General features: G+C 38.3%; 1 protein-coding gene across 2 annotated transcripts in view; it reads left to right on the top strand.

Moving 5' to 3' along the window:
- Positions 1-9253: 9253 nt before the first annotated feature.
- The window catches only part of arhgap24 (Rho GTPase activating protein 24), a 78254-nt gene continuing 65624 nt past the window's right edge, over positions 9254-21883 (top strand). The window contains exon 1 of one of the 2 annotated variants that reach the window (XM_074618750.1): positions 9254-9691. Coding sequence is in view for 1 of the 2 variants with exons in the window: in XM_074618748.1 (XP_074474849.1) it covers positions 19986-20093 (108 nt within the window). In the remaining variant the exon portion in view is untranslated. Of the gene's footprint in view, positions 9692-19970; positions 20094-21883 lie in introns of those variants that run through there. The other variant, XM_074618748.1, reaches the window with a different exon arrangement.

Genomic DNA, 21883 nt, shown 5'->3' with positions numbered 1-21883 from the left:
AACTGGTCTGTGAGAAATGCAGTAAATTAGGTCACCACAATGATTCAATCAAATATGCATTGTCTTTGTGGTTTTATGGTTAGAATGAAACCTCAAACATGAGAAGTGACCCTTGATCCCTTGATTAAACATCTAATGGAAATCAAAATCAGGTCAAACATTTTGGCCCGGAGCTGCACAATAATCCCGTCCCAGCTATAAATATCTCTTATTAGCCTCACCTCTGACTCTGACACAAATGTTTTCCAGTATCCAAGCTTGTTTATTTCCTGTGCTTCCTGACACCTGTGAAAATGGCCCTTCTTCCTGTTGTTGTTGTGTCTGCCCAGGACGGGAATTTAAAAGCAAGGATTTTTTTTTTTTTTCTTTTTGTCAAGAGACACTCTTGAAAAAGCCTGGAATTTATAAGTGACATACAACTGCATTGGACACTTCACATCCACTTAAATCAATTCATATTAAAATGAAAGCTTGACACCTAAACAATTATAAATATATAATTATACATGATGTAAATGAATGTAAAATGAATGAATGTTGGGGAATTTGAATGACCACTTTACTTTCTTTATGTAATGCAGTTAGAGGTGAATATGAGTTGAACATATCCTAACACAAATGTGATGTTGTATAAAGTATGTATATGATAATGTACTTCTTTTTTTCCTGATAATGGCCCTTGAGGCTAATTAATTATAGATGATGTAAATGAATGTAAAATGAATAAATGTTGGGGACATTTGAATGAGCACTTTCTAAATATAACGCAGTTAGAGGTGAATATGAGATGAACGTAACGTTAGACAGATGTGATGTTGTATAAAGTATGTATATGATAAATATGATGTACTGGATTTCGGACCCCAGGAAGACTAGCTAATGGGAATCCTTTTAGATAAATAAATAAATAAATAAACACCCAGCAAACAAGCTCCTGGAGACAAATTTTAAATTTTAATGTACTTATTAATCAGATGCATATGAGTGACAAAGTGTTATTCTATGACTATGATCCACGTTATATTTTTAAATCATCTCCTCAGTAAAAAAAAAAGTGGGAAATGAAGAATTAGAGATGCAAATTTAAAAAAGACATCACACCTTTTGCTTTAAAACTATAAAATCTGCAGCATCAAACTTTAAATCAATGCAGGTCATTTCTTTCTTCTCATTTTGACGTTTAAGCTTAATGATTATGAATCAAAACATTATTGTGTATGAATGTATCGTGGAATTAAAAGCATATAAAGTTGTCTGAAACGGACATGAATTCACTTCAGGGATGTATTTCCTTAATCCAAGGACAAGGTGACACACGCACACACACACACACAGTGATGCAGACAGGTATGGGAGCAATCTGTGTACGAGGCCAGGAGTGTTCACAAGTGCTCGGGGCTCGAATGTTCCTCTCGTTCCCCTGAGAACGGACAGGCCGAGGCCTCGCAACCAAACAAAGGACCCTGGAAAATAACAGGAAAGCGTTGGTGAGAAATACCCTTTATCTGACTCCCTGAACACGTCACTGCCGCCTCTGCAGAAACAAAGGTGCGTGAATGGAGTAGTAAATAACACTGATTTACTGCAAATAGATGTTCTGGTATTTACAGTTTGTTCCCTCCCTCAACAGGTTGTTTATTGTAGCTGCAGAATGACATGGCTCAACGGAGACAACACGTAAACACTGTGAACGAGGAAATGAAGCGGCGAGATTGATTACGTTGATAGCAGATACCTAAAATGAGGGTCATGAAAAGGAACAAGAAGCCCTTTAACCCTCTGAGACCCACAATAGACCCGTTTTTGTCTTTTTTAGGGGGGTTAAGGGGGTCTTTAGGGAGAAATAGGAGGTCAACAGTATATGTCACATAGAAGTGGTGTACATCATCTGAAAGCTGGAAACCTGCCCCAAACTGCATGTGATTATCATAAAGTGGGCATCTCTGTAAAGGGGAGACTCATGTTTACCCATAGAACCCATTTTCATTCACATATCTTGAGGTCAGAGGTCAAGGGACCCCTTTGAAAATGGCCATGCCAGTTTTTTCTCGCTAAAATTTAGCCCAACTTTGGAGCGTTATTTAGCCTCCTTCCCAACATGATAGCATGACATCCTTACGTTTTGTAGTTTCATATGATATCTGTGTCTTCAATGTGACCCTAAAACTGAACCTACTAGAGTCTCTGAAAGACAGTTAAGTCAGTCGGGATCATGGGTTTCAGGGGGTTCTTTTTTTAAACAGTTCTCAGGGACATCTTGCAGTAAAAAGACAAAACAAGAGTGTGGAGCCTTGACCTCAGCGACCTGACAGGTTACTGACCCCGGAGGGATTGTCCTGTTTCTTGTCAATGTGACGTGAGGAGGAACCTTTCCCAACAGGTTTATTATCACACACCAGTATTACGGAGAGTTACAATGTTAATATAGGTGGCCAGGTAGTCTTTTCATGTAATAGTACTACTTTAAGTGTTGGTTTCCAGTTAAATGACTGGTGGAGTTACATTTTGATCACCATTAATTGGAGCTTAAAAAATGTTGTTCTTTTTTCTTTGTCATAAATAGCATGAATACTTTCATTTAACCACCACATCCTACTATTTGCACTACGTACAGAGAGAATACTGAGTCAATAACAATCTGTTTGAGTGTACAATATCACATCATGTGATCATATCCACACAAACCAAATTATAATTTCTGACTACTGAGATCATGATGATTGGATGTTTATAGAAAGTAGTGTCAAGTAAGTATTTGGCAAAAGTTATTATAAGGGGTTGATTGCTCAATTTCGTAAATTTGTGAATGATGAAATACAGTACTTTTTTTGTGGGGGGAACATTTTATTGGTATTTTTCCAATGTAAACAGAAGATAAACATGTACAACTAAGTTGTTTTTAACCATATGTTACATATAAAAATAATGGCATATAGACATTATGTATATGGCAAAAGCAGTAGGTATAAACAAGACATATACTGGTACACATATAGTGTATATATATAGAGAGAGTTATAGATAGATAGATAGATAGATAGATAGATAGATAGATAGATAGATAGATAGATAGATAGATAGATATGTATTATTGGGTGATCAAAACAACAGAATTAAAATAAATACAGTACATTTAGATATATGCGATAGTAAATGTGTTAGCCCTTACTTGGATTAAAATTAAAATAGATTTAAATTAATTAAAAATATGAATCGCAAACTTGACACTTAAAAAGCTTTAATTACAGTAAATATTGATTTATTATATATTTCATGCCACATAAAATTTAAATTAAATTCAGACCAGAATCATATAATATCCAAATACATTTAATATAAAGAGGACGGTCATGTCAAAAACTGTAGTGCAGCCCCCTCTCAGTCAAGTAGTCAGCTAAAAGGTTGTTTTGGTCTTAGTTGACTAAGATTTCTTTGGTCGATTAGTCGTGTTTTTATGTGCTTTGGTGTGATTCTTTGTGGAGAAACTCAGTTTTACAGATCTGTCGATTAGAACGACTAATCAATTAGTTGACAAAACCCAATTGAGTGTTAGTCGACTAAGAAATTATTTGGTGGAGGACAGCCCTAAACTCTACGGTGTCATACGTGACCCATAAAACAAGAACTTGACAATGCAATGAGGCAACAAACTCATTATATCACTCTGCATGATCTCAGTAAGTTACAGTGGGGTACTGTTGTGTTTGATCAGTAATCGACTAATACATCTGCATATCCCAGGTAGTTTTATTGAAGAAGGTGTGAGGCAGCAGAGGCACGTAGCATTCCTGATGTAGCTGCTGAGGTTACTTAAAACTGATTTGAATGTATAAATATAAATCAAGTTTTTTTTCAATTTGTATATTTGGTATGTACTTTAAGGTTGCACAATTATAACACTTCGAAGAATTTTTTTAGGACTTGCAAACTAAATAAATTACATATACATCATACAATAAAACAAATGTCCTTTCAGAGCTGTGAAATTAGTAACACAGTGATTTAGTCCAGAACCGGCTTTTGTAACGTTTGTGAGATTCATTTTTGTGTGCCCTTTGTGCTGTGACACATGGACCTCTGGTGGCTCTTTGATGGTATTGTATCATCCAGTTATTTTGCATTTATTTGACAGTTTGTCTTGAAGCTCTGACAAATGCTGCAATAAGAGTTTTTACTTTGAATGTCTTAATTTGGGTTTATGTCTGTCTATTTATAACAAGTCTGATGAGGATTTTACAGCAATGACCTAATGTTAATTATAGGCTACTGTCATAATACTAATAAAAGCAATTTCCTCAAATACAATATTAGAGTTAAGAGTATTAATGTGTGCAGAACATTAAAGATAAAGAGAAACAGTTATAAATAAACTTGTTTAAATTCCTAATCCAAAAGTTTTAGAAGTCACCACCAGAGAGCAACGTTGCACAAAGAAAAAGAAGGAGATGTGATCTTTGGTGTGGAGAAAAACCTATAAACTACTGTCTCTGAAGAAAAGATCAGCTTCATCAATCTCTGATGGAAAATGAGACGATTGCAGTAGTAAATAATCAACTTTATATAAGAGCAAAATAAAACAACCAAGGACTGAAAAGAAAGAAACATTACCATGCTGACATATACAGTAGCTGTTAATAGATAATTCATATACTGTTGTATTGGCATATGTAAAGGTTGAGACATGTTAACAGTTTATGGAGGTCAACTGGATTTTTCAATCTAATGCAGACAGGAGGAAGGAGGAAGGGCTGTGTGTTTGCACTGACCTTTCAAAACAACTGTCAGCAAGTTGAGAGAAGGAGATACAGCCTTCCTACTAGATTACCCTGTCTCCATTGAGGTCAGGAGACAAAATGAAACAAGCAGCGACGCGTACAAAAACAATGTAGGGGGTGACCTTGACCTCGACAAACAACAACATAGTGTACTCCCTCACGTAAACTCTTACCATTAACAATCTCACTCATGGATGATGATGACCTCTCACTTCTGACCTCAAACTTTATAACTGGTTTAGAGATGATTTCACAATCCTTTTTTTTTTTTTTTTTTACATTTTATGCTTTTAGAGATTAAAGAGTCGACAGTAGAAAGCTGACAGGAAATAGGAGTGTTATGGTTAGAGAAACATATGGTTCCCACTCACACTTAAATTGAATCAAACCCCTGTAGGCCACCAGTGTTCCTCCAACGTTTTTATTCACTACTTTGAGTTGTGCTGATGGTCTTGTAACTAAAAGCTTTAATTTCACTGTCACCTTTTGGATATTAAACCTGTAATAACTGATTTGGCCACTCGGGGGCATCAGAAACTAGCTGTAAACACTACATTGACACATTATCATCTAGTTTAAAAGGGGATATATCATGCTCATTACCAAGTTCCTACTTGTATTTGGGGTTTCTACTAGAACATGTTTACATGCTTTAATGTTCAAAAAATACATTATTGTTCTCATACTGTTTGTCTGAATATACCTGTATTCACCCTCTGTCTGAAACGCTCCGTTTTAGCGCCTGTCTCTTTAAGAGCCCCTCCCGAAAAAAGCCCAGTCTGCTCTGATTGGCTTGAGAGAAAAATATGGTGCACCTTTGCAGACGTAGTTCTCAAGCTGTGGGCGGAATATTCAAATGAGGCTGCATGTGACATAGGAAGGGGAGACAAATCTGAATGGCTTGTTGAATCACATGTTTTCTGATAGACAGCCCACAAAAAACTGACTTGGTTGTCTTATTTCACAGTTTGCGGGTTTTTAGGCTCTCAAGATACCCAAATGTATGTGCACAAGAACTGAAAAAGTGAGTTTTTCATGATACGTCCTTTCATACCTTCTTTCGGTGATCTACCATGTGAATAGATGATAAAACCTACTAGTGGGTGTAGCAGGCCCCTATTGACCCACATCTATGGGGCTTTTAGCAACTAAAACTGCCTATTTAATTTGTTTTTATTTGTTTATTTGTTTATTTATTTTGCACAATTTAAGAATACATAACATAACAAAAAAAAAAAAAGAATAATATACAGTGCAGGAAGAGACAAAAAACCGACTGGGCTTATCTGAAGCCTACACCTAGAGACAAGATTAATATAATAGTATAATAGCCTGACAACAGTCCAATCGGCTGAGTCATGTGATCCATTGACTATTCATGCCATGCCACACACTAGAACTGGGCAATATATAAAATATTAACCTAGAGCTGTAAGTACAGAGCAGTAAGGGGACAAAAGTGAGTACCATATACTAAATACAGCAATATTAGAAGCCCTAAAATCACAGTAAATGAGTTGTAGTGTCATCCCGGTCCAGTGGGAACGGCCTCCTGTCTGTCTGGCCTCCAAAGATTTTCATTATCTTCCCAGAAGTCACCAACTGTCCAAAACCTCTGACTGCGAGGCCATGAGAACAGCAGACCCACTGAGAATATGTCAATTCCCAGAGGCTTCCTCTGTGAAGATTCATCCATTCTAATCTGAAGAGTTATCTCCTATCGGATCAGATCCTCCAGAGTATCTCATGGGAGTAGATGCAGCCCCGGTTTGTTTTCGGATGGCCACTTCTCACGTCACAAGGTCACAGTGTTTCATGTTCAGCATTCCACGTCCTTCAAATGTAATAACATATGCTGAAGGATGGTTGAGGACAGATGGCTCAGAGCCTACTGTTGTTTGTGCTCAACATTTCATTTCATCTTCGTTTCATCTAATGAGGTTTTTCATAACACCTAGAAAACTCATCTTCTCTGTGGAGATGAGATTTTATATTCTCACTGTTGACTGTTGAATATAAATATCTTTGCACAGCTGCATATAAAAAGTAATAGTCAAAAGTTGTACTCTTTTAATGACATGACATTACATTTCATAACGACTTTTTATATATACATATATAGGGTAATAAAAAAGTAACAAAGAGGAGCTATAAGTCTTCTAAGTATGCTTAAAGGTTACTGTGCATGAGCGAGCATGGGTCACAGCAAAACCAGTGTGGAAAATGGAGCATTGATCCGAGTTAGTGCCAGGATTGTCTACATCATTTGTTCCCAACCTAGGGGTCAGGACCCCCCAAAGGGTCCCAAGATAAATCTGACAGGCCTCAGGATGTTTAATACAAATAAGATGGAAAAAAATATATATTTCTTTTGCACAAAATTGTATTTATTTTTTCTGACTTTTTGCTAATTTGTTTGTTTTTCATATGAAATTCTTGATACTTCAGGCCTCTAAAAATACTTCAAATATAACAACATCAGAGGGAAAAATTACTCTTTTGAACTGTTCACAACACACAGCCACACATCACCATCAACTGTGATGAGGTCTCGCAAGAAACGGATTTGTTTTTTGAGGGATCAGACGCCAAAAAGTTTGGGAACCACTGGTCTAGATCGCGAGAAAGATTGTGCTGTAACAGAAAAGTAAAAAAATGATCGCTGTAGCAGCAAATGCTATCAATGCAAGATGTCCTGTAAGATCTCAGGTAGTCCGGCACTACAGAACAGTTAAACATGGGGGGAAATGGAGATAGATTTATCAGGCCAAAATCTGACCATGGTCTTTGCATTCAGAAGTGTACTACTCTTTGGTCCAAACGTAATGTTGACCTCACTACTATAGAGGACGGAACCTGCCCAAATAAAAAATAAATAAAGAACAAGTAAATAAATAAATAAATAAATAAATTCTGTTTAATTGTCCCTTTTATTTATTTTCATTAATTTTAAAATGTATTGATTTATTTTGCGTAATTTTTGCATTTATTTTACATTTATTTATTTTTGCATTTATTCTTTATTTATCTTATATTTATTTGAAGAAGTATTTATTTATTTATTTATTAATGCATTTATTTATGCATTTCAAACAGTAAAAATAGATAATATGTTCAGCCTGACCCAACACTTGAACCTCTAACACCTTGACAACCTCAACCAGGATCACGTCTGTTGAATCATATCACAATAATCCAGCCATGCTCACATACTGTACTGTTCGCGAGTTTATAAATGAACTAATTCCCATCCTGGTGATTTGATTTTGAGGAAGTAATTATTGTTCAGCCCCCTCCCACATAGATTGGAATTCCCCTCCCTTACTAGTAATGACTACATTTTCCAGGAGGAGCAGGGGATGTGGCCGATACATTAAGGTTCTGCATCTGTCTTGTGGTGATAATATAAATTGTACCCTGCATGTTTCATTATTTTATACATCGGAAAATAGACTTCTTTTGGTGGGGAATATTCGTATTCTTTTAACACACTTGTTTTTGCTTTGTTTTTATCTTTTATAAAACAACATTACAAATTCTTCCTTCATCCTTCATCCTCTGCATTGAAGTGTCTTCCAACCGTTAACAGTTTTTTCTCTCCAGAGAACTTTTTTTTCATATATAATTACACACAATCACTTAATTTTCTTTTTCAGAGCTTGCATGACAGCCATGCGTCTGAATCTTTGAGAGAGTAACATTTCTTTTTTTTCAAGAGATTTGCTCTCTTGTCATAAATCAATAGTCTGTCTGGTTCTGGGGAGTCCATAAGGAGCTTGATGACTGCATAATTGAGCTCAGGAATGTACCTGCATATGTCAGAATTCCTCAGTTTGTAAAAGTAGTAATTTAGTGAATCCATTATCTCCACAGATCATACACATTGTTGTTTCTGTGCATCACAAAATAAAAAAAGCTCTTCTTCAGAAAGGAACCACTATGGAACAGGAAGACATGTTAGACCCCTCCCAGCAGGTAAACAAGATGCACTTTCCACTGGTGTGTATACAGCTGGGCTTGCACCAAAGTGAGGCCAGTAGTGTCCCTGAATAAATGTTTGTCAAGCTGCACGCACGCAGTCATTTGTATACGACATCTTGAAGACGCCTTGAAACTGGGGCAGCTTTTCTGTGTTTGTGTGCTGAATTACTCACAGATGATATATATGGGGAAGAACTCAGGATTTATATATTCCACATTATGAACAACATAGAAAAGTTTGGGTTTTGCTTGGCTGTTAACATTTTGAGTGGAAGAAGGAACACAGTTTAAAAACCAAGCCAGTTGCTTGTGTGTAATCTGAAATACAAGAGAAAGCTCTACTGCTGGAGCTCTGCTTAGTCAGAGCTCTCATCTTGAGACTTCCTAAAACATGTTCACACTCACTCACACACATAGACACACACACACACACACACACACACACACACACACACACACACCCTCCCTCCTCCTCTCTGTAGCCAACACAGTCCTCTCAGACTGAGCGTGAGCGTCTCACCAGCCAGGATGACTGGAGGAGTTAGGCTGCAGTGTTAGGGGCGAGTGTGTGTGTGTGTGTTTGTTTGTGTGTGAGTGTGTCTGGGCGGACTCCTGCTGTAATGCTGCCCCATGTGTGACTGTGCTGACCACGACAGCCATCCTGTTCACAGCGGAGACTTTCTCAGCATGCAGATGGTGTGTGAGCAGCCAGGGGAAAAGTTAGTAAGAGCTCGTCTGAGCCTCAACTAACACAGTCCACTGTGCACACACTGAGTTTGTCCAGTGGATCAGCAGCAGCAGCAGCAGCAGCAGCAGAGTCTCAGCCCAGGATCTCTGTTGATGTGGATTGACTACCTGTCACTGGGTTGGATACAATAGGTGTGCATCACCACGCGTCAGAGCTGAGGGATTCATTAAGGCTGTGTATTTGAAAGGTGAGTCTGCTCTTTGAGTTTTATAGCATGCTTTTGCCTCTACGGTATTGTTAAGTCCCCATTTTTCTTGACATCTCTATACTCACTTTGACACGTACTAGAGATGTGAGGATGCTGCAGGCAAATGCTCTGACTGACTGGTAAAATCTTGGAGGGGTTGACTTACACTTTAACTTACACTTTGTGTGATTTGTATTTTAAGCAGGTGTAAACTGGAGCTGAACTTTGTATACAATTTCAGAAGTAACACCACATTCTCGTTGCTATGACATTTGGTGATGTTTTGGGGGATCTTTTTAGTATTTTGCATGTACATATGGTCCCAGATCACAAGCAGAGGAGGTCAGCGTGTGCCTTCAATTTACTGAACAATGGTAAGACTCATCTGTGCTTTTGGACTGAACTTTTTTTTTTTGGAACAATCTTTTTTCCAAGCAAACTTTCAGAATTACAATTTTTCTAAGGATTTGGTCACTAATGGTTCATTACTGTGATGCATTTCCTCTGTGTTAAATTAGTGACACAACTCATCTATGGATGACAAAACCTGTCCAAATTAAAAATAAATGAATAAATACATAAACGACTTGATAAATAAATAAATATGTCATCAAAAAATAATATTGAAGATGAATGTAGCCATTAATTAATTGATAAAACGTGACATAAATTGATATTTATGTTTTAATTTGCTTCTTTATTATTTATCTTTGTATTAATTTCCTTATTTATTTAATCCTCTATTTCATTTCCCCTTTATATATTTATTTATTATTATTTTTTGCATTTATTTTATTTCATTATTTATGTTATATTTGTTTTTAAATGTGTATATTTATTTATACATAATTTTCCTGTTGCATTTCACCCCATAATTATTTCCCCAAACTTATTATTTCTGTATTCTTTTCTTTATATATTTCTTTTTACATTTTTTTATGTATTTCTGCCTCATTATGCAAATGAGGGGGCGGTCACTCAACCTGTGTCATGGGGTCAGAGTATGGATGGATTTTTGCAGGTACTCATCCAGCTGTGCCATAACCTACATATTGAGAAGTGCACAAATTTCAGTTCTATATACAGTAGATGTATCACACCTGGGTGGGCCTGCTGGGGATCTCACATATTGTGAAAATGACTTAATGCTGCAATCTTTATCTAAAGCGTATTAACTTCATTGTTAGCCTGAAGCTGCAAACTAAATCATCAATTCACTGTAAGTCACCAAGACTGTTGGACAGCTGGAAAACATCAATTTTCTCTATTCAGGTAAAATTTGGTGCACTTATTGTACTGTCACTCTAATATTTTGCAAGGGCTTTCTAATTCTGCTGTATTCATACTGTACAGATGGTGAGACCGTTGCATGTCCCATCCAAGACACTGACCCCCTGTCTGGCTGTCGGCTGGCCAGACAGACACGAAAACTCAATTATGTCTGGATTAATGTGCAGAAAAGCAGAATGAGAACAGATTTCATATAATAAGAATGAAAGGATGAGAAGGAAACGACAAGGTGGTGGATAAAATGGCAGGGAGGACAACTTGTTTTCCCCACCTGGTGTGTTAATGGAAAAGGAAGATGTGAAAGCAAACAGGGCATGGACTGAGGTAGAAGTAGGGAAGATATGATGACCCCCGTGTGCCAGGAATGTCTGCAGTGCACAAGCTGTGCTGCTGGAAAGCCTAGGGATCAGGTTCCCCGTGTCAGCTGCTGCACCCGACTGTTCCCAGGTCTAACTCTGTGATATCTGTGTATTGAGAGAGAGAGAGGAATACTGCAGCAAAACTGGAGTTGAGATCAAATTAGAGAATTCATTGGTGAAAGGAATACTTTAACATTTTGAGAAATATTTGCTTTCTGGCAGACAAGATTGATACCACTCTCAGATGAAAGTGGTGTCAATCTTCTCAGTTAACTTTCCACCAGAGCGAATAAGTGTGAAAATGTCAAACTGCTCCTTAACTGTAACTTTAAATAGGCGTTATCAGTCGCTACAAGCCCCATAGATATGGGTCATTATGGGCCTACTACACCCACTAGTAGGTGATATCAACTATTCACATGGTAGATCAGCAAAAGAAGGTATAAAAGGACACGACAGCGACCTCTAGTGACCGTAGTAATTATGACAGGAGCAGAAGCGGAAGTCACATGCTGTAGTATAGATAGTGTGAATCTCCACAAGGGGTTAAGGTCGGGACGGTAGATGGTACACAGAACATAAAGTTTTAACCCACGAGACTGGAGTTCGCATTCCATGTGAAACCATCAATGTGTAAAATATGGTGTATTTTTTTTTACTAAACCTAAAGAAGTTGTAGTTTTGTTGCCTAAACCTAAAGAAGTTGTAGTTTTGTTGCCCCAACCTAAAGAAGTTGTAGTTTTATTGCCTAAACCTAAAGAAGTTGTAGTTTTGTTGCCTAACCTTAAAGAACTTGTAGTTTTGTTGCCCAAACCTAAATAACTTGTAGTTGTGTTGCCTAAACTTAAAGAATTGTAGTTTTTGTCTAAATCTAAAGAAGTTGTAGTTTTCTTTCCTAAACCTAAAGAAGTTGAAGTTTTGTTGCCTAAACCTAACGAAGTTGTAGTTTTTTGTCTAAATCTAAAGAAGTTGTAGTTTTGTTGCCTAAACCTAAAGAAGTTGAAGTTATTTGTCTAAACCTAAAGAAGTTGTAGTTTTGTTGCCTAAACCTAAAGAAGTTGAAGTTATTTGTCTAAACCTAAAGAAGTTGTAGTTTTGTTGCCTAAACCTAAAGAAGTTGTAGTTATTTGTCTAAACCTAAAGAAGTTGTAGTTTTGTTACCTAAACTTAAAGAAGTTGTAGTTTTGTTGCCTAAACCTAAAGAAATTGTAGTGTTTTTCCTAAACTTAAAGAAGCTGTAGTTTTGTTACCTAAACTTAAAGAAGTTGTAGTTTTGTTGCCTAAACCTAAAGAAATTGTAGTGTTTTTCCTAAACTTAAATAAGCTGTAGTTTTGTTGTCTGAACCTAAAGAAGTTGTAGTGTTTTGACTAAACCTAAAAAAAACGTTTTGTTTGTGTTCAAAACCAAGACGTTTCATTCAGGTTTATATATTAGAATATGTTGCTTTAAGATTTCACTTTCACCTTTACAACGTAGTGGGCATAGTAGGCTAATGACCCACATCTATGGTGCTTAAAGTGACTGATAACGCCTATTTAATGGCCTGATAACAGTTGAATCAAGTGCTCACCCAGAGGTGATATTCACAAAGGTGAAAATGCAGTCAGCTTTCCCCAAACTGCAAACAACATCTCTGGGGAAAATGACTATGATCATGATTTTCAGTTTGCCCTCTCACTTTGTGACCGTAGCATCTTGCGTCTTAATTTATTCTGAAAATATCCTCCCTGCTGTATTCACAAAAGATCGCCACATCAACAGTATCAGTTATAACAGTGTGTCAAACACATGTAGAATGAGTCAACGTTCAGCTCCTCCACAGGGCCGCAGCTCACTTTCCCAGACATGCTGTGACACATGGCGTGGAGGAAAATGGAGAGGGAGGGGCGGCGATGCCGGTGTTGGGGTGGCGAGTGTATCATACTAAAAGGGCTGCATTGTAGACTGTAAAGGGGGTCCACACATGGCGTCTAAATTGGTGCGTAGACAAAATAGACACTGACTCATCACATTGATTCATACAGGAAAGCCAGGGAGTTTATTTAAGGAGCGGGAGCAAAAAGAAAATGTATCTACAAGAACCAAATCCTTCTATGTTTGTGATACATTATATCGCCCACCTCCACCTCCCTTCCTCCCTTCCTCTCTTCCTGCTTTCATCCATCCACCTCTCTCTTTGTGACTCACAGTGGGTTGTGTGACACTGATTGTGGACCACTCCGTAATGAAGGATCGCGGCCTCACTTCAAACCCTTCAGCACTGTAAATCATGATAGACCTGACTTGTGCATGTGTTGGATGCAGCAACGAATCATTTTTTTTTTTTTTTTCACGTGTGTGTGAGTACTTCCATCTGTGACCGCTCTGAAGCCCTTCCTCTTTCACATCCTCTCCACAGCACAGCAAGAAACATGCCCTCTTCTCACCTCTGTGACTTTTCAGCAGGAGTCTAACAGAACCAGACCGCTCTCGAGGTAGCAGCTTTGGTAGCGGAGGGTTATATTTGTCTTTAACACATGTGGGTCATGGAGGCCCTACTGTGCAGACTGTAAAGAGGGGGAGGCTGCTCAGGGATATTTAAAGGGTTGACAGCATCGACTGGCAATTACAAGTTCAAGTTTCCTCTTTCGCATGTTTTTAGATGTTATCTAGTGTACCGTGCACATACATAAACGCATGAGAATCACTTTTCCTGTTAGAGTAAGTGAACATGGACTTTGTCAAATCTGAATTAGCTTGGAGATGGTTGCTAAGGAAACACAGACGGTTTATGTCACTGCCAGGTGGATTCAGTCAGCTGTCAAACATGCTGGCTTGCAATGAAGTCGGCCCGTGTGTCCACCAATCACATCGGTGTTGCCAGATAGGATATGATAAACTATCTTTCCAGAGGCTTAAAATGATTGTATTTTGAGGAAAATGATTGCACACAAGTCATAACCACGAGAACAAATAGGCGTAATGTTTAATTTTACAAAACATATATTTAAATGGGGCTGCACGATGCAGTGGTGAGACCGCTGTTCGTGACTTGGGTGTTACATTTCACTTTCACTTTACAATCAGCTGTTCGTTTGTGTCCCATGTTCACAACATCAAGTCACATTTTCACTGTAAAAACGCAGTTATTTTAAACCCAACAATGTTTTTTTCCCTTAAACCTAACTTCAGTGGTTTTATTGCCTAAACCTAAGCAAGTATTTTTGTTTAATTCACACCATTAAGCACATTTACGTTTACCAGAAACTGAAAAGTGACGACCGAGGGGTCTGACAAAGCATCAATATGTGACAAGGTGGGATGAGAACATGTTGGTCCATCAGTTTGACAATTTTTATAGCCTACTATTAAAAAATGAAATTACAAGACAGGAGGGAGAGAGAGTTACAGCCGTGCTCGCCAGCCACGTTCATCAACATCATAACCTACACTAAAGAGCGATTGTCTGGAAAGAGGTCACGTGAGAAGCGATGCGTGAACACAGACGTAGGATCCATATTTTGCTATCTGAGACAGCGCAGACTAAAACGTCACAAAATGGTCAAATTAACGTACATTATGGCACTTTTGGCATCGTTGATAGTACATCGTACAGAGGGCAAAGTTATTGTACTAATACGATGATTATCGTACATCTGGCATATCACATCTTACTGGCTACTTTGTGGTGGTGTACTGGAGGAGAGAGACATCATGTGATAAAGTTCATTTTTCATACTCAGAAAGAGAAATAGTTTATGTTGACAGACAGACAAATACATTTTTTATCCGACTTGATAAGACTAAATGGTAGCACTTTTTTGACCCTCTTCATTGTGACTTTTCTGCTTAATGCACCATTGACCTTTATATCATCCAAGGAAAATTGGCACAGGCTTTGCTGGCAAGCACTGGGGCCAACGTGGAGTAGAACAGCTGCTGAAAAGGCAAAAAACTGGAGAGTGAAGACAGACAGATGGTGATGGCACTGTGTCTGCCACATGTTAAAGGACACAAATAAATGTCTGCTATTCATCAGTGGATCATCAAGTCATCAGGGAGGAGATTATTTGCATCACTGTGATCATTGATAACCTTTAATATGAACACACAACGCACATTACTACTATGAGTAGTAATCACATGTTTTTGAAAAAATTGGATTTATTGAAGTCCTCGGCATTGGTTGCTGAACCGCTATTGTCCAATCATAACTTAGCAACCGTAAATCTGGGATTTCTCCACATGTTTAAGACATGTGCATGGGGATGTAGAGCAAAACTTTATAGTCTTTCCAAAAAACCCAATCAAGAGAAACATATAAGATATATATATATATAAATAAACTGCAATCCATCTTACTAGCTACAGTAGTAACTGAGCGTTACTTCCAAAGCCAAAGAGATTGCATTGCATGCATTGCATGACCAAAGCACATCCTGTGTGGAAGTATGCTATCAGAGTTTAGGTTAGCAACCACAGCCAAACCCGAGATAACAGTATGTTTACCAAACACGTTGGTTAGTCCTCATCTTAAAAATTGTTGTCTCTTGTAATGTTAAAAATTAAAACATATGGTGCGAACAATGTAAGCTAAGCAGCCAGGTTATGTTAGAATGAAATAGATCTAACCCTTAGACTTGGACTAAACTCTACATTACAGCACAAGAAAAAAGCTGGTGATGACGCTCAACTGCGTCAGTCAGAGACAGCGTTTTCAGCCAACTCATGAGGCTTAATTAGATAGATAGATAGATAGATAGATAGATAGATAGATAGATAGATAGATAGATAGATAGATAGATACCTGTGAAATCAAGTAAACTTACATGTTTACCATTTCTGCCTCTAATGCTTTATAGCAGTGGTTTCCACCCTTTTAGGGGGACCTTCAGGGACCTCCGTCTCAAAAGATTTTGGCTGTTAAATATGATTAAGATCAGAACTCTATAGTTGTCAAGTTGAGGAAATAACCGTGGAGGAAGTGAAACCTATGATCAGAGTCACTTTTATGAATCTTACTCACATTGGGCTCACTTAGTGAATTAAATAGTGAAAATAAACCATTACCCATTTACCAGGGGACCCTCTGGAACACCATCAAGGACCCCTGGGGGGGTTTCCTAGTTGAGTACCACTGATTTATAGAAGCAGATCCAAGTTTGTTGCACTTTTCTCTCAACAGAGTGCTCCGCTGCGGCTGTTGTGACCGGCTACTTCCTGTGGTCCCACAAGATTTCCTGCCACTGTCCCTACCCGACACCAAAATGTGTGGCAGTTTGGGCAACAGTCTGCAAAGTCCCAATTATGGGAATTGAATGCTCTTCTCTTTGCAGCCCAAAATGTATGATTTAGGTAACTGTGTTGTATTTTTACCCCCTCCCAAAAAATCCTCCCTGGCACAACTTTAATTTCCCAAAGGATGAGCCAGACTTAATATCCTCCTCCACCAAAGCAGCTCAATTCAAACAAAGACGTGTCAAACAGCAGTTCAGGCTTCCTGTTAGCTTCAGTACTTTCCCATATGGGGAACAAACACTCTGTGCAAGCACCGAAAACGAGCAACCTCGTGACGCCATGAGACGAGTCCTGTACGGACAAGAAGCTCTGCAGTGTCACATTTCAGAGATTTTACAATCCAAGTCAAACTTCTAGATATCCTTATTTCCTCTGTGTATGGGTAGAATTCATGATGTAGCCAACATATGGTGCTTCTGACATCATTTTCACATGAGGAAAACTACTTCACTGATGTGTAAAGGTTGTTATCACTGCATGTTGAATTATCCTAACCTGTTTATCATGCCAATTTTTTGAATCATCATCATCACAAGTATCAGTTTATGTCAAACAGATGAGTCCCAGAAAACAATTTAAAATGATTTATTGTACAATTCAGTCCCTTCCTGGCTGCTCTAAAAACAGCTTTCATCATTAAAGACATGTCCAGTAGTTGTATTTTATGATTGCACTAACAGACACACTGATCCTGAGATGGCCTGCATGGCTCTGCATCCATTTTACTGATGGACACAGACAGACAGAGAATACTAAAGCCTGCCACTTGCAGAATCCATTTTTTTCTTTTACTTGTGGAATTTATTCATTTTATTCGTCTGCCACAGAGCCACAAATATATTGCATCCTGCTAAGAAATTACAGTGCATGCATGCCACAAAACCTTAGGGGGCTGATTCCTGACTATCTCTGTGTTTTCCTTTTCGAGTGTTTATGGTATGTGTAAGTGTGTGTGTGTGTGTGTGTGGCTGTCTGTGCTGTTTACTGAGCTGTTGTTTTTTTTTATAGTGAAGGTCAGGGTGTCTCTTCCCACTGACTTCTTAGCACGGTCAAAGTTTCTCAGACAAGCTGTGAGAAAATTCTGGGATACTTTTGAACTCAAGACACAGAATCAAGTGTTACTAGGCACGAGCAGATGGTAACAGAGAGTGTTAATTGCTGCTTTGGAAATGAAATTCTCCATCATACTGCCGTTATTCAAGAGATCAGACTTGATGTCATCACCAAACTTAAAGAAGAAAATTGGGCTCATGTCAATTTCTAACTATGTGTACTTTTTATATATGTAATCGCGATTAATCGCATGATTCTCCGTAGTTAATCACGATGAATCGCAAATTCATCGCACATTTTTCATCTGTTCAAAATGTACAGTACCTTAAAGGGAGATTTGACAAGTATTTAATGCTCTTATCAACATGGGAGTGGTAAATGGAAATGGACTTGCACCTTCCAACCACTCAAAGCACTTTACACTACATATATGGGCAAATATGCTTGCTTTATGCAAATGTAGTTATTATTGGAAATCAATTAACAATATAAAACAATGACAAATATTGTCCAGCAACTCTCACAGGTACTGCATCTAGCATAAAAAATATACTCATATCATAACATGACAAACTCAAATCTGTAAAGAGGAGACTCGTGGATACCCATAGAACCTTGAGGTCAGAGGTCAAGGGACCCCTTTGAAAACGCCATGCCAGTTTTTTCTCGACAAAATTTAGTGTAACTTTGGAACATTATTTAGATGGATTCCTTAGTTTCATATGATGCCAGTAACTTCACTCTAGCTCTAAAACTGTCAGTTGCGTTAATGCGTTAAAGAAGTTAGTGGCATTAAAACAAATTTGCGTTAACTCATTATTACCACGTTAACTTTGACAGCCCTACTTTTTTTATAAAGAGTTTCATTCCAAAATTAGTTATCCTCCAGCAATTTGAATGCAACTCTTGCTTAATCTGAACTGTAACATACATGTAGACATTTTTAGGATTTTTAGGCATCTGTTTTCAAATAGATTGCACTAGAAATCTTTCATTTGCCTTGTAAAGTATTTCTTTATTTTATGTGTTCCATTTTCAACCTCGTTGTTACTTGTTGGGGAAATATTATATATCTGGTTCCACTGCTTATTTTTGGAGACTGAGGCTCAAGGGACAGCTCACACTCTTGCCACACACAAAGATACAGTACACACACCTGCACACACAGGTGTTTAACAGGGACACACAAAGTGCTGAATGGACAAAACAGTCAGGTAGTGATGTGTTCTTGCAGAGACTTTGCAGTTGACTCATAAATGTGCTTACAACCACATCTGGCATCACCTGGAGGTTTTGTGTCTGCAAAAAGAAAAGGCTACATATAAAATCCAGGTTTGAAAACCAGATCAACTACCTTGCCTTTAGCCCTTGTTGGGTTGTTGCATCACACAAATTAGGTAGCCTGTATTAACCTAAACAAATGTATCCACAAATCAAAATGGTCTGACTCCAAACCCTGCTTTCATCGTTTTATTGTAGAACTCAAGCAATTTCGTTACTCGAAAATATTAAGAACAAAAAAGCTGCAGTCTTTCAATATTTTAAAGGAAACACATTTTATTTGAACTTTGAAAGGACTTAAAATGAATGGGGTTTGGACTCCCTGGCTTGTAGTTCTTGTTGTTTTTTATTTATGTTTTAAATAAAGGAAGTTTTGAAGCAAAAAAACCCCCAAAAACTAAAAACAAATGCAGCCTTTTTTCTTTTCTAGCTAGCTCATGAGGGAAGGGGGGATGGGTGACTTTAGGGAATCTGTTTTCAACAGAAAATTATTAACCTATCATCAGTAATATAATATTTATTTTACAGTGTAGTAATAGAACTAAACGTTTCTTTTTCTTCTCTTGTTTTTGGCAAAAAGTAGACATCCAGAGAGCCACTGTATTGCCCACCCCCCTCTATTTACATGAAATGGTTCGGTCCTACCCTCAAACCAGGTGTGAAGGGTAGTTTAGCAGAGTGAGGAGTGTCAGTAGAAAACTATTCAATATATATATATACAATTTTTCTGCGGCCGGGAGTCGTATTCATGTGTTTCAGGCGGGAAGAAATTCTTTGTAAGACAGGTCCACATGTCACAGGAGTCACATGGATCTGAAAGAAAAACCTGGTTTACAAAAACAAAAATAAAGAAAAGAAAAACATGAGAGAGAAAAGAAAGGGCGACCCAATTTTTCACAAAAAAGGTGGGTTAGCTTTTCTAACATTAGCTATTAGCCTTATGCCAGAAAGGTTCAGAGTGTTAACATTTTGCCCATCTTTTAGCCGACATTTAATCAATGCAGGCAAACTTTTAGTAAGCCATTCATACGAAATGAGTGGTCCCTGTCCCTGTCCGGTGCCAGGCCCAAGTACAGATGCAGTCATGTATCCCCATCCCCCTACTACCAGTGAACCAGCCCTACTCCCACCTGAAGAACAGGTGAGCAGCATTGTGTTGAATCTGACATGTCAGTTGGTAGTAACGGAAATTGTTATGTTATTACAAATGGTATTATATTATGGGATGTAATATATACATTTGAAGTTATTCATTAATGTTAAGATAATTTTCCACTCAAGAATTTGACCATTAAAGGGGCTGTTTGTAAGAATCAGAAATGATTGTTAACAGCGACACCTGTGGCTGTTAAGTCAACGAAAGTCAGCGTCGGGCTTGTGCTTGCTCAAAACAGTGAGGTGACACACGTCAGCTAAAACCACAATAGCACTCTATATTTCACCTGCTTGGCATTAATGTTAACTGACCAGACGAAGGTCTCTCCATGAATCACTGCTGATCCTAGTGTGCGCGCATGCACGTGAGAGTGGAGCGAGCTGAGTGAAGGCAAGCAGGCGGGCAGAGGAGCAGAGTACAGCAGAGACTCCGGCCCTGGAGACCAAAGCTACGGTCTCCCCCGCGTCCTCCGACCGCGGCCAACACTGTTTTGCAATACGGGCTTCACTAGATATAACTTTGCGGTTTTGGTGCTTCCGTGTAGTTTGATCAGATCAACAGCTTTTCAGGTAGCGGTGGCTGAGAATCCATGACTGTTAATTCTGTATTTCACAACATTTTTTTTACGATTTTGGCTGCTGAATCTAAAAAAACAAGCTTTGGAATCCATATTACTGGCATGCATTTGCAAAGTGGTTTGATAAATGATATTGCCTTTCAGGCTGTTTCATTTGATCACCAGACTTCAGGCTGAAAACTGTTATAATTGTTATCCTGTAACCTTATGGTGGCGCTAGAGGACAAGTTAAGGAATCTCTAGATATTAGGGTTCATCCTCTGGGGAACATGAATATCTGTATCAAGCCATTTCAGCCTGGACCAAAGTGGTGGACCGACCAACTCACACCACTTGTGTGGTTAAAAGACCAATATTAAAACTAAAAAAGTACTATACGTCTTCTCCTGTTTGTCATCTTCCAATGCCTGATTGAAAGCAGTTGCTTATTACACCACAGTTCATCCCACTATTGTTAATAAAATATAGGATTCATTACTTTATGGCTGTTGTAAACACATCATTTCCTCATGATTCTGTTGTCTGTATGTCTGCTTGAACCCACAAACTGGCTTTTAGAGGGAACATAATCATTAACTTTCTAAAGGTCACAATTCATCATCCCGTTCCTGCGTGGGCCAAATAACCACTAACTTTTCATCTTTTTCCATTTGTCTGTTGATTTATAGATTTAGATTTATGTGCGGCAATTTATTACCACCGGACTAGACCACAGTGTAAAGTAAATATTAAATAGTGTTTCCAGTCATACACATTAAGAAACCCCTGAGTTATTTACCATTTCACTTCGTAGCAGCACAGGCCAGTCCCAGCAGTGCTGTTAACTAGGCCCTGTGCAAGAGGCATGAAATTGTATAAAGGGGCTATGGCACCAGACTGGCAAACCAGCAGGTGACTCCATCAACAGATGGGTGTATCAACCATAGACTGTGATTTATGCTGTGTGTGTGCGCCCTTACAGATTGTTTAAGCTAAGAGAATCAAGTGTGCAGGAAGCATCAGGGATACAGAGATTATTCCCTCCAATATTAGCTGTTCCCACAAAGTGAAGAATTTTCCGTAGCTCAGATGATAGCTTTCACCGCTGTTGAAACGAGAGCACTGCCCACTTTTTTTCCCCCCACATAGATCCATCATGAAAGTGGAGCAAAGATGAAGTAGAGATGGACAAAACATAATAAGTAGGTTGTGGCCCCCA

This window comes from Sebastes fasciatus, chromosome 19 (assembly GCF_043250625.1).
Source record: "Sebastes fasciatus isolate fSebFas1 chromosome 19, fSebFas1.pri, whole genome shotgun sequence".
In the NCBI taxonomy this organism is placed as follows: Eukaryota; Metazoa; Chordata; class Actinopteri; order Perciformes; family Sebastidae; genus Sebastes; species Sebastes fasciatus.
The sequence above is the reverse complement of the archived record's forward strand: the minus strand, read 5'-3'. Positions and strand labels throughout refer to the sequence as shown.